Below are 12,055 nucleotides of genomic sequence, written 5' to 3'. Positions count from 1 at the left end.
ATTAATGAGTAGTTTGCTGAAGGTACTTTGCATGCACATTGCCCTGCTTTGCATGTGCTCCTACTTTCTGGATCTTGCAGGCAAGAAATATCAGAAAAATAAAACTGGACCACATCCCCTTTTTGAGTTGTGCATCTTATTTTTCATCAGTGTAGGGAAAAGAGATTGCAGCTCTGCTGGCTCATTTGGGTTTTTATTTTTGTTAGGTGTATGAAAGTGTTTTCTTGGATATCTTCTTAAATGTTGCTAACCTTAGAACCCTTTGACTTCCATTAAGGCTTTCTATATTATCAGTGGCAAGGTTGTTGTAACATTACACAAGACATCGTATAGCCTGACTGCAGGGGACTGCTTCTATGTTCCACCAGGTGAGTCAAGTGTCTGGGACCCGTTTGTTGGGAGGTGCAGGAGACTAAATTAGCATGCTAGGAATCAAAACCAAACAGAATGATTGACTAGAGAATGGGACAGTATAGGGTGATGAAGAACAGAATATGACACAACACTGAACATTGATGATCTAATGGTTGAATGCATTACATTATATTATCGTATGCATTACAATACACATACCGCTTGTTTTTGTGCGTTGGCCTCAAAGTTTTGATGACACTACTAAATTCTAAGAGTAAACTTTTCTTGGTATTCTGATTCTGTCACTAGCTGTAATGTTGGGGAAATATCACAGCCAGCCTAATGTTACTAGTAATTAATATAATTGTTTCCATCACCATATGCTTTGTGCATTTTTCCTGTGTAGATTTATGAAAATCCATTTGGGTCAGTTCACCATATTATGTTCTTGTATGTAGAAGGTTCAAACTATCTTGTTGAATCATATGAGGTTGTAACTTCATATGAGTTTTGAGAATTTAAGATCTGATTTTGTCCTTCTGATATAAAAGTGACATGAATTCCATATGGGAGGCTGTTCATCAGTGGGTTAAGACACTAGTCCAGAGATTTCGTAGTAGTGTTAAAGCAGGCTGTTCATGAAGCGGTAGGGCTTTTGTACAGCTTTCTTGTGAAGCGGCTTATCTTTAGAAAATAAGGAATTAGCCCTTTTTTTTCTTGTTAACTTTTCAGCACAATGTGTTGACTGAACAGTCATTGTTCAGTTAATGCTTGGTGCTTTGAAGCTGTTTTTTGATGTTTCAATTTTAAAAGTCTAGTGGGTTTGCAGAGACAATCTTGTCATTTGCTTTTTGGGAAAGCAGATCATATAAAATGCTGAAATTTTTGTATGACCATAAGAATCTACACTTCTTTCTTCCCTGCTTCCTGATGGCTGGTGTCAGTATGGCTGGATGGGCAGTGCAGTGTTAGTGACAGGTGATCCCTGTAATTCATCGTGTGACTGTATATAAGTGTGAGGAGGTTGCTCATTGCCAATGCTCAGGGTGGTCATGTTAGAGCATTTGTGGTCATGTTAGTGTGCAAATCTGAAGTGGAGATCTGCAGAGAAGTTTCCTTGTGCAGTTTTTATTGATAGTTTCTGTAGGAAGAAATTAAAATAAATTCAGTCACCTTTGAATTTTATTGTGGGTTTTGAGAGCTGAGAGCTCATGCCTGTTATGTTCTTCTCAGTAAAAATCTTCTAAGCAAAGATCAGAGTAAATGACACATTGCTATATTTCTTGTAATTTCTTTGAAATGCACTGACCTGCCTGTAAAAGCGACATTCTAGATTAAGAGCTAATGTTCTTTCTGTTAAAATGTATAAAATTAACTATATTTGGCTGAAGACAGAAGACTTCAAAAATTACCAGTGGCTCCTAAGGAAAACTTACTCTGTTTTTATTTGCAGGAAATGGATATAACATACGTAATCTTCTGAATGAAGAAAGTGTCCTTCTCTTCACACAACTCAAAGACAGGTGAAGAACTTTCTGCAAAGAAATTTGCTTAAACACCTGTCAAATTTTACATGTTCTGAAGTTCTTTTTACGTACAAAAATATTTGAGCGGACCCAGCCTGACATTACAAATGAATACATAGCAGCCAAAATTAACATAAGAAGAGTTGAGAGAAAAAAACCAGAAGAATGTTGGTAGTTTTCTGTCAAACTGAAATGACATACTGAAGGGCTTTGCTCTGCATCAGTAACTGGTTTTGTGCCATCCAGTGACAGAAAGATAAAAGTATGAAATGTGTGGGTATATTTATTGTTCCAAATTGTATCAATATGCTTAATCTCCCTAAAGATGCTTAGCCCTTGAAAAAACCCTGGCATCTTCAGCTAACATCTGATACATAGTCTTAACGACTGCCTGGTACAACCTGCTTAGAATAATCTCTGTTTAAATGACAAACCTGCTGTTTGCATTCCAGTAATTGTTGTCTAGGAGATGGGCTGCTGCAAGGCTGCTGTGCTGGGGTCCAGCTGCCTTCTCATATGTTAACGACAGGCACCCCTTCCTTGCCTGGCAGCTGGATGATTAGTGCCTTCAATCTGAATAGAAAATAGGAGCTCTTAAGTAGGAGCTTATCAGTTGTGTCTTTTGGGTGGAAGCTATGGCCTGATTAGCTCTGAACATTGTTGATAGCTTTATTTTGTGTAACGGTGATAGGTCATTGCCAAATATATTACTTTAATATCTCCTTTTGATTTGCTTGCTGTGTTCCTGGATAATAATGAGGACCTTTGGGAAAGCTGTAATTATACTGTATACTCCAGAAGCCAAGTCTAGACAGCAGATGGTATACATAGCATTTGTCTCCCAAGCTCTTCGAGGTTCCTTCTGGCTGAAGATAAGCATAAACTGCAGCTATTCTTGTATGCTGCTTTCTCTCTCTGGTCATTGCTATCCTTGAAGAGAAATATTAATATAAGGAGATACAAGGAATAAGGAAAATTGAATTGGAATTGTGAATTTTAAAGGACTTGAGGGTTGAACACTAACCTTGTAACCAGTCTTGGCCGTGATCTTTATGCTAAATCTAGAGTATACATTAAAGTAGGAAAGAGCAATTGGCTTTTAGATGTCAGCTAACTTCCTGTGTCTGTGAAAGGGCTTGGACACCAAGATTACCAAGTCTCTGTGAAAGATCCTTTGGATTAGGGAATTTGAGCTAATACTTTGTCATTCTCTTTCAAGCAGTAGTACCTATGGTTAGTGCATATACAGACTGACAATGGAAGTACTTGGTAGAAGTTGTGTGCTGTCTTTTCATTCATGGCTAAGTCACGTGTAACTCTGAGCAGATGAAACAGGAACATGCCTGTTGCCATTTAGTTCTGTCTTGAAACAAACTATTTACTGTCAGCATTCAGACTACACTGAAAGTCACTTTTTTTCCAGCCTCAACTTTTGTGTGCATTTTAAGAGTTAAAAAGGAAAAAAGTCATTTAGTTACTAGATATAAATTCCATGGCAGCTTTTGCAAATTTTGGGCTTGCGTTTGTCTCTTCAAGGTCAGCAAGATTAAAATAATGTCTTTCCTGTGCTGGAGCCATACCAGCTACCAGATGGGCACACATGCTGTCTCACTGCTTGAGGGGATCCCACCCACTAAAACGTTTAGTTTTTAAGTCTTTCAACTCCTCAGGCCTACAGAGATCTGGAACTTTGCCACTTGGAAAAAGTACAGGGCTAGGATTAAACCAAAGACTCTGCTTCTAACCTAAGCAGGTCTCCCAGCGGTCAGGCCATGGATGTGATGTCTCTGATCCCAGCAGCAAATTGGTTCCAGTTGAAAATCAGAACAAGAAAACTTTTCAGTTATGTTAATGGCCAGGTAGTTATGAAGAAAAATATTCTGCAAATTCTTTTCTGTGTTACCTGTCTGCAGATTGGGCAGCAGAAGGATGGATACTTAAGGGGCTAGTGTAAGTGACTTATGTGGATGGACTACAAGGCTCGCGGTACTAAAGGAGAGTGTGGACGGAGCTGTGGCACGTCAGGCACTGATGTGTCTTTGTCCACTGCAACTTGGCAGCAAGGTCATGAGTGGGTTTTCTTTAGGGTCGAGAGAAGTAAGTCCTTCAGGATGGTTTCTTCAGCAGAGTTAATGTGTGCAGACCTTTTCCTGACACAGGCTGGAAGTTGCAGGTTTCATGTCAGCGTGCCTGTGTGTGTTTTCCTAATTTTGTGGCTTGGAGTGTCGAGAGAATAGGGCAGATTTGGTAAAGTATGTCACTTTTTAGGCTGGCTCGTTTTGTTGCTCTCTGGCTGGTTGATTTTTTGAGAGAAATGTCCTGTGTAGTTTGCAGAGAACATTTTGTAGCTGGACTACATCTGAATATGTTTGTGGTTTGCTTTTTTTTTTTTAAAGAAGCAGTATCAGGTTTGCCACAGGACATTCTCTGGAATATTACTCTGTTTTAGGAACAATTCTATTATTTGTCAGTAGATGGGGCTTCAAGCACAGCTCATAGTCCTTTGCTGGCTGCTTTGCTCATTAGGGTCTGGTTTTTGAAAGGCAGGTAGAGCAGTGTGTTACAGGTGGAGATAAATTTAGTTGAATTCTCTTGCAAGGAGATGTAGATCACTTGATATTCACAGTAGGATTTAACTACTGAATGTTGCTAAGCTCATTCAGTTACATGGATGCTGTACTTGTGCAGCCACTGTGCAAAATTGTTCTTTAAAACATTCGTGCGCAGCAGGACCTGGGTTGTTCAGTTTGGTCTGGATCACATTTCAAATTTTGTTCTTCAGCTTGGCACTTGTTAGACATTTGCTGCTGTGTGATTAGCCTAAATATAGTGTGAGGAGGTGCAGGAGAATGTTCTGAGTGCCAGGACTCCTATGGCTGCTGAGATGCGCAGTGTGTCAATCAATTATCAGTTGTTAGTCAGAAGCAGCTGATGTTTCACCTCTGCCTGGTCTTGTTTTGGTTCTTGCTTCCTATGTTTTTGTGTACAGCAGGACAAGTAAGATATTGCAAAGAAGTAAGCATTTTCTGAAATTTGAGAAGTAGTGTTCTTTCTGCATATTTGTGAGTCTTTTTGCCAGACTATTTTCTGCTCTGCTGAATAATCTCACTTCCACTGGCCACTGTGGTTTAGCCAGGTGTTTGTGGAGCTAGGCTGAAGTTGGTTAACCGGTGTTACCTGTTCTGGAGTGAAGTTGGGATCTTTGTCTTGAAAGACACATGGCCTTTTCTGTTGTCTATGAGATACACTTACTGTTCCTGGAGGATACATATCCACTAGGATACCCTAGTGCATAACCCTGTTTCAGTGTTTTATTTAATTAATATAATAAATGAATTATTACATTATTGAAAAATAAATATTCATTGCTTTCTATCAACAATAATTGAGAGAGCTGGAAACAAAAGCCAAGTCACATATTTAAGCTTCAAGTTAATAGGTTCATGTGTTCTATACCAGGTACTATGGTAACATCCAGGGGCTTGTTTTAAGAGGCTTAACTGAGAAGCCATGTCACAATAAAAAGTCAGAGTTTTGAAGGCTTTGGCTCTCTCTAAAGAAATTAAAGGTTAGTAGGTTCTTTTGCAAATCTATCTTTTTGTAGTTTCATTTGGTTAGAAAGCTGTTCTGTTTTACTAAACAAAGCTTTTTGAAGCTTAAATTAGCAGAAGAATGATTGCAGAACAGTCAGATGTGTATGCACATTCATATTTGTACAACTCTGTAAACATAAAATAGGAGACTGTGAGCTGAATAATTACAGACAAAATAAACAGGACCAATAAAACAAACTGCTGAGGCACATATACAGCTTCTTCTCTTTTTCAAGTGCACAACTAAATTGGTTATCTGAAGATGATTTTAAATTAACATTTGGGGAATGCAATAAACCTAAAGAGCTATTTCCTCATTTCATAACAGCTGAAAAGGCATTTCAGCATGAAGGAATATTTCTTGTATTTCTACTGCTGTATAGATTTTGTATGATGTCTTTTGTAATACAGGATTTACTTTTAAGTGGTGATTGATTGCAGGTGATACATCTAACTGAGGAGCATGGACCATGCTTCTTTAATGGTATTGACAGCTGTTTTAACTGAATATCTTAGTTTTTCCAAGCTGCCACATTTCCTTAGCAGAATCCTGTCACTTCCCAGGTGTTCACAAATATAGTCAGAAGAGATCTCAAAGGCAAACTTTTTGGGTTGCATGGATGAACTTCAGTTAGGATTTGACAACCAAAGTGAGTCCTATGATCCAGTTCTAAGATGAAAACATGGTTGATCATCAGCCAGAACAATAGGCTGCAGATTATTAGGAAACAAATGTGTTAAAAGGTTTGCCTGCAGAGCTGTTCTTTGTTTTTAGCCCACTCACAAAGCTTCTGTTCTGATCCGCTTCATTTGAGCTTCCTTGCCCAAGTAAAGGTACAACATAAAAGTTGTAAAACCACAGGTACTCTGCACTCCTTCTGCAGTCCTGTTTGGAGCACAAGAGCAACTGTGATTGAAACAAGGAGCTGGAATAAACAGTGTTTACTTTGTCAGCCTGACTGTTGAGATGCAATTCTAAAAGTGTTCACAGAAAAGAATGTTAATGTCTAGAATAAAATTTTAATTTCTCTTTGCAGTTTGATAGGTAAGGACTTTTAAATTTGAAAACTGAAGAATTCCAGTACTCTTGACAAATATTTAGGAAGTTTATTAAATGGGTGTGATAGCTATCAACACACAAAATTTCATGTAGCTTATTAAATTTTTTTATTGTGATGGTGTTTAAAGATGCCTTTTCCTGTGTTTTCAGTAACAGTATCTGAAATGAGAGTTGATAAAGATGGCAGATGCATGGTAATGCTGTGAGAGTGTCTCCTAGAGTCAACGTGCCATAAAGAGGGAGAGGAGAGGAGTGATATGAGAGGTGTAAACACAATGAAACACTGTGTTAGTGCTCTAGGTGTTAGAGACTTGACTGGTCTAGGTTATGCAAAGCATTTTCAATGAAGGTCAATAACTTTTGGAAAGATTGATATGGGAAAGGTTTTCTGGTGGTGGTGTCACAAGGACACAGCTGTGTCTGCTGGTAACCCACACTCCTGGTTTGGGATTCTAGTACTGATCTGAACACTTGCATTTAAGAGCATTATGTCATCATATCTAAAACTATGGGATTCAGCTAATGAGCATGATGTATAATCCACTGAAGAAGGAGCCTGAATTTAATGAATTTTACCCTTTCTTGCTGTTAGCAACACTTTTGTGTTGTAGTACAGTGGGGGTAATTACAAGAATTGAAAGTTAATTACAAAAAAGTTTTTTTCAAACATTATCTGAACTTGAAATTTTATTGCTGACAAAGAGGGGGCTCCCATAGGATGCAGTAGCCTATACATGAAAGAAACTGAGCACTTCTGTACTTCAGTTAGTGCCAAGTGAGCTCTGAGGCTAATTAATCAAAACAAATTCACAATTAAGCCCAGTAAGGAAGACTAATTAAGTAGACAGTTAAGAAAAGTGCTGAAGAAGGGAGCAACCTTAAGGGGAAAGTATGAGACTCCCAGTACTGGCCCATGAAGGACAATTAAGTGATAATTGCAGAGGCCTTTTTACATCCAGCAAATGTTGTCTGCCTTTTATTATGGCTGATTTTCTTAGTAGAAGCAGACATTTGCCTGATGAGTAACTCAGGTTTACTGTGCACTCTTAAGGTAATTCACAGGTAAAGCAGAGAGCACAGCTCTAAATTAGAACACAGCTCCCAGACTTTAACAGTATTTTAGGTAGTGAAAATGCCCCATTGTGTTTTAAAGAAAAACTAACTTTAAATGTTTGCTTTATGTACCTCTTAATTTTGTGGCATACTGAGTCCATGTTAGCATCTTGTTTAACCTCTCGAACAAATTGCATGGAGTGAACTATCAGAATTTAGAATAGCTTCATTTTGTTCAGTTGCTCACCCCACTGAATTTCACAGAATGATTACCTTGTCATGAAATAGCTCCTTCTGCTGATGTCCTTGTATTGGGTTTGTATGGCCAGGTTTTGATAGTGGTGGGGAGGTGGTTACAGGGATGGCTTCTGTGGGAAGCCAGTAGTGGCTTCCCAGTGTCTGACAGGGACAATGCCAATCAGCTCCAGTGCCAACCTGCCACTGGCCAAGGCTGAGCCCACCAGAGTTGGTGGTAACTATTCTGTGGTAATATTTAAGAATGAAAAATATTACTGTGCAGAAGTAGTTATTGCCAGAGAAGAGAGAAGGTGAGGATATGTGAGAGAAACAGCCCTGCCTGCACCCAGGTCGGTGCAGAAGGAGCAGGGATGAGGTCCTTCAGGCACTAGAACTGAGATTCTCCTGCAGCCTGTGATGATGGGTGAGTGATCTCTCCCTGCCCTCATCTCAACCCAGGAGCTTTTCCTTATATTTCATCTTGCCTGTCCAGCTGAGCAAGGAGAGCGATAAAGCAGCTTTGGTGGGCACCTGGCATCCAACCAGGGTCAGCCCACAGTCTGCACTCATGCTTCATGATATATTTGTAGGTTTTGGTGTAAAAAAAGGAGGAACCTACAACACTAGTATTGTTTTTACTGAAAATATTTTAAATTTTCTTCTGAAGAACTTTTTAAGTTAGCAAAGCTAATCTCTGATGAGATGCTGAGGCTTTTAGATGAGGCACAAGCCCCAGATCCCTCCTTGCTCATTTCCATTGACCTGTGTTGCTAATGAACTACAAAACCTCTCAATTCATTTGACCTAGCTTGGGCTAAAAACTTGCAGAAGTGTTCCCTTTTTTCCCCCCTTCATATTTAGAATTTTAATTATTGCAGAAATTATAGTGGAGAGGTTTCCTCAAGTATTTATTGAAATGTTGATAGTAATTTCCTTTTCTTCATGAAATTCCATTTGAACATTCTGCCACTGTGATGTACTGCATCTTTATATGCGAGTTGGCAGTTGTCTTCTTGAAGTATCTGTCCAAGGTGTGCTTTTGTCTCATTTTCTCGTTCTTCTCTTGGAACAGGCTGCAGGATGAGGCATTCACCTGCTGCTGTTGCAGCTCAGCTGTTCCATCAAGTTTCAGTCTGCTCTTTCATTTTTTGTCTTGCTGCCTAAACTAATTTCCTGCCCTATTTGGATGCATTTTTCCTTACCAAAGATTTCTTTTCTGTTGTTTTGCCACTTGCAAGGATTGAATAATTTTTTTTTTTTAGCTCAGTTCCAGCTGTTTGAATTATTTCAGTAGTGGTCTTGTGCCTGAAGGTTCCTTTGCTACCTCTCCTGCAAGTTTTGTACAGGGCCTGGCATAGCTCCCAATTTTCACCCTCAGAGAAGTGATGCAAAGCTTTCTTTGGTCTCTGTTCTTTAAAAGACTTTGTAGTTTTAATCCCAAGAAGGTTGGCTTAGGATGTCACTGGCAAAGTGTTTGTTATTGTCATCATCTGCTGTTTTTGTGGCTGCAGAAGCAGAACTGAGACTGCTTTAGGCCCAGTTGGTTGCCCTTGAGCCTCATCCATCTGTTGAGGCTGGCTCTGCAGTGCTGGAAGAATCCATTTTAGCACCATTCCCCGTGGCCAGACTTACCCTGGAGCACCATAGCATTGTGCTTTTTGCTCCTCTCAGAGCACTAATTCAGCATGCTGGTGACTTCCTTTGCCTTGGCACAATCTTGATGTACGTCTGCCATCACTTAGGCACCACGCCATACCCTAATTTTGTATTGGCAGGCTAGTCCAGGCATTCACCTGCTCTTACATCTTCATTCCTCTTGCTAGTAGGAATGCTGCCTGGCACCAGCTGGGTTTGGCACAGAGGTGTACCCACTGCTGCCCCTGTGGGTGTGGATCTCTCATGTGCCTTCTCACACCCTGTTGCTGCTTGACTTTTCTGGTCAGTTCCAGGAGAAAGTAATCTTCCTGAGTTTTAGTGTTTCTGTGGTGTCTAAGGGGTCTAGACTGAAAGAGCTGTGAAGGTTGGGTGGCCCCTCAGGACCAGCTTTATACATTTCTCTTGGAGATGGAGCTGAGACCTGGCCAAACACGTGGGACATACCCTTCCATGCAGAACAGTTCCGTCCGCAGAGTTCAGATCCCATCATCTCCGTTTTACCATTCTTAGTGTCATGGGGGTGGGAGTGTGTGTTTGCAAAGCACATCAGAGTGTTGGTGTACACACTTGGCATCCTCATTCTTATTGCTGTGGTTACTGCAGAGAGGTCAAGAGGTACAGAAGAGATCAGAAACAGCAGCTCATTTGAGGGGAAAGAGCTTTTCTGAATCCAGGACAGCTGGCTCTCTGTGGTTGTGCTTGAGCAGAAGTGTTGGATCAAATGACTTCCAGAGGTCCCCTCTGGCCTCAGACATCCTGTGAAGTTGCAACCTGTGCTATGGAAGCTGCTCTTTTATAAGTTTAGTTCATGCTTTTGTTGGGAAGACCCTTATTTCTGTACCCCTCAAGTGGAGAGCAGTCTTTTCCGTGTCACACGGCAGCCCACCAGTTTTGCCACCAGAGTGTGGGGTATGCCTGAGGCCCAGCCACTGCCGAACAGCCACTGCTATCCCTTTCTCCACAGTTAAGGACAAAATGAGCATATTAAGGAGAGTCACAGGTGTCAGTTTTAACCTCCCCTTTCTGGTCTTGGCTCTGAGGAATCCTTCTAGGGCAGATACATACCTGAGTTTGATGAGAAGCCCACTGCTCAGTTTGGGTGAATTAGCTTACAATTTTCTGCACATACACCCCAATACATTTTACTGTGTTTGGATAGTGGCTGTTTTCACCTGTAAGTCTTAACAGCAGTCTTTATTCTGTGCATGGGCTTTAAACCAGTTGAAAATTCAGCATCTTGTGCAGTCTAGGCTATCAAGCGTCTGCTTTTCCCATATAACTCTACAGGTGGAGTAGCAATCCTCAGCTGTCACTTGATATGGGGAATTGGATCAGATATTATTGTCTCAGCAAGCATTTTAGTTCCTGGTTATTTTCTGTACTGTCAGCAGCTTTTTGTGACCTTTGGAACTGCGGACCAGAGATTGTGAACCATTTGTGTAAACCTGAGTTAAAGAGAATTAAAATACATGCAAGATCTTTATAAAAATTACATGAAACTCACATGCACATTAACTACTGAGGCCTCTTGGTCCTTCACAAGATATATTTCATATTTGAAATAGCTTAAGAAAATACCCGGAGAGCAAGTGTCAGTGCCACAACCAGGTGTGGCTTTGACAGCTCCAGATTTTGCACAGATGAACCCATTTGTCAGAGACCACTATTAGTTAAATTAAATTAGGCTAATGTGCTCTTTTGATCATATTTGAAATGATGCTAATGCTTTTATTGATTTGCCACTGGAGTAGGTGGATGCTCTGATGTCCTTGCAGCTGTGAGTACAATTTGCAGACTTTACTAGACTTTACTGTCTAGTAACTTCCCAATATTATGGCATGGGTAGGCCTATTTTTGACTGTGTGAATTTGAACTAATTGCTGGTTTTTTATAATTTAGAACGAAAGAATTAAATGAGTTGTTGGACACCTCTTCCCCATAACTTTACCTGCAAACTGAAGATGATCTAATGCAGAGGAAGTTCTAAAGAACACTGAACATTTTCATCTGACACCCCAGTTTTAGGGGCATGTTGTTCCATTGATCTTAAAGATCTTTCTTCAATGTAAATGGTAAATACATAGTTTGTTATGAATAATCTTTTCTTTTGTATCAATAAATATTAAGCAATGCAAATCAGTTTTGAGTTCTTTGATTTTAAATAATTTTAGAATTTTTCTAGCAGTCCATGTGGTTTTGAAAGTGCAGGTAATTACATGAGTTTGACTTGTAAATATTTATGAATAAATATGTAAGTTATCTTGAGTGCCTTCGAAGACATCATGAACTGTAATGTTTTGCTGGTTTTTTGGAGTTGCTGAAACATTCAAAGAATGTTAGAAAGTGAAATAATTTTCAAAGGACAGAGTGATAGAATTGTTAAGGCTGGAAAAGACCTTTAAGACTATCCAGTTCAACCACTAACCCAGCCCTGCCAAGTCCATCACTAAACCATGTCCCTAAGTGCCATGTCTCTTAAATACTTCCAGACACAGTGATAACACTTCCCTGGGCAGCCTGTTTCAGTGCCTGGCCACCGTTGCAGTGAAGAAACTTTTGCTAATACCCAGTGTAAA

General features: G+C 39.9%; 1 protein-coding gene across 1 annotated transcript in view; it reads left to right on the top strand.

Moving 5' to 3' along the window:
• CENPC (centromere protein C) overlaps positions 1–11,615 on the top strand; it is a 28,343-nt gene extending 16,728 nt beyond the window's left edge. The window contains exons 17-19 of the mRNA XM_066317760.1: positions 278–368; positions 1,808–1,877; positions 11,379–11,615. Of these exons, the coding sequence (XP_066173857.1) occupies positions 278–368; positions 1,808–1,877; positions 11,379–11,421 (204 nt within the window). The 3' untranslated portion in view covers positions 11,422–11,615. The remainder of the gene's footprint in view (positions 1–277; positions 369–1,807; positions 1,878–11,378) is intronic.
• The last annotated feature ends 440 nt before the right edge of the window (positions 11,616–12,055 follow it).

Source organism: Sylvia atricapilla, chromosome 4 (genome assembly GCF_009819655.1).
Source record: "Sylvia atricapilla isolate bSylAtr1 chromosome 4, bSylAtr1.pri, whole genome shotgun sequence".
Lineage (NCBI taxonomy): Eukaryota > Metazoa > Chordata > Aves > Passeriformes > Sylviidae > Sylvia > Sylvia atricapilla.
This window is presented reverse-complemented; position numbering and strand designations above follow the sequence as displayed.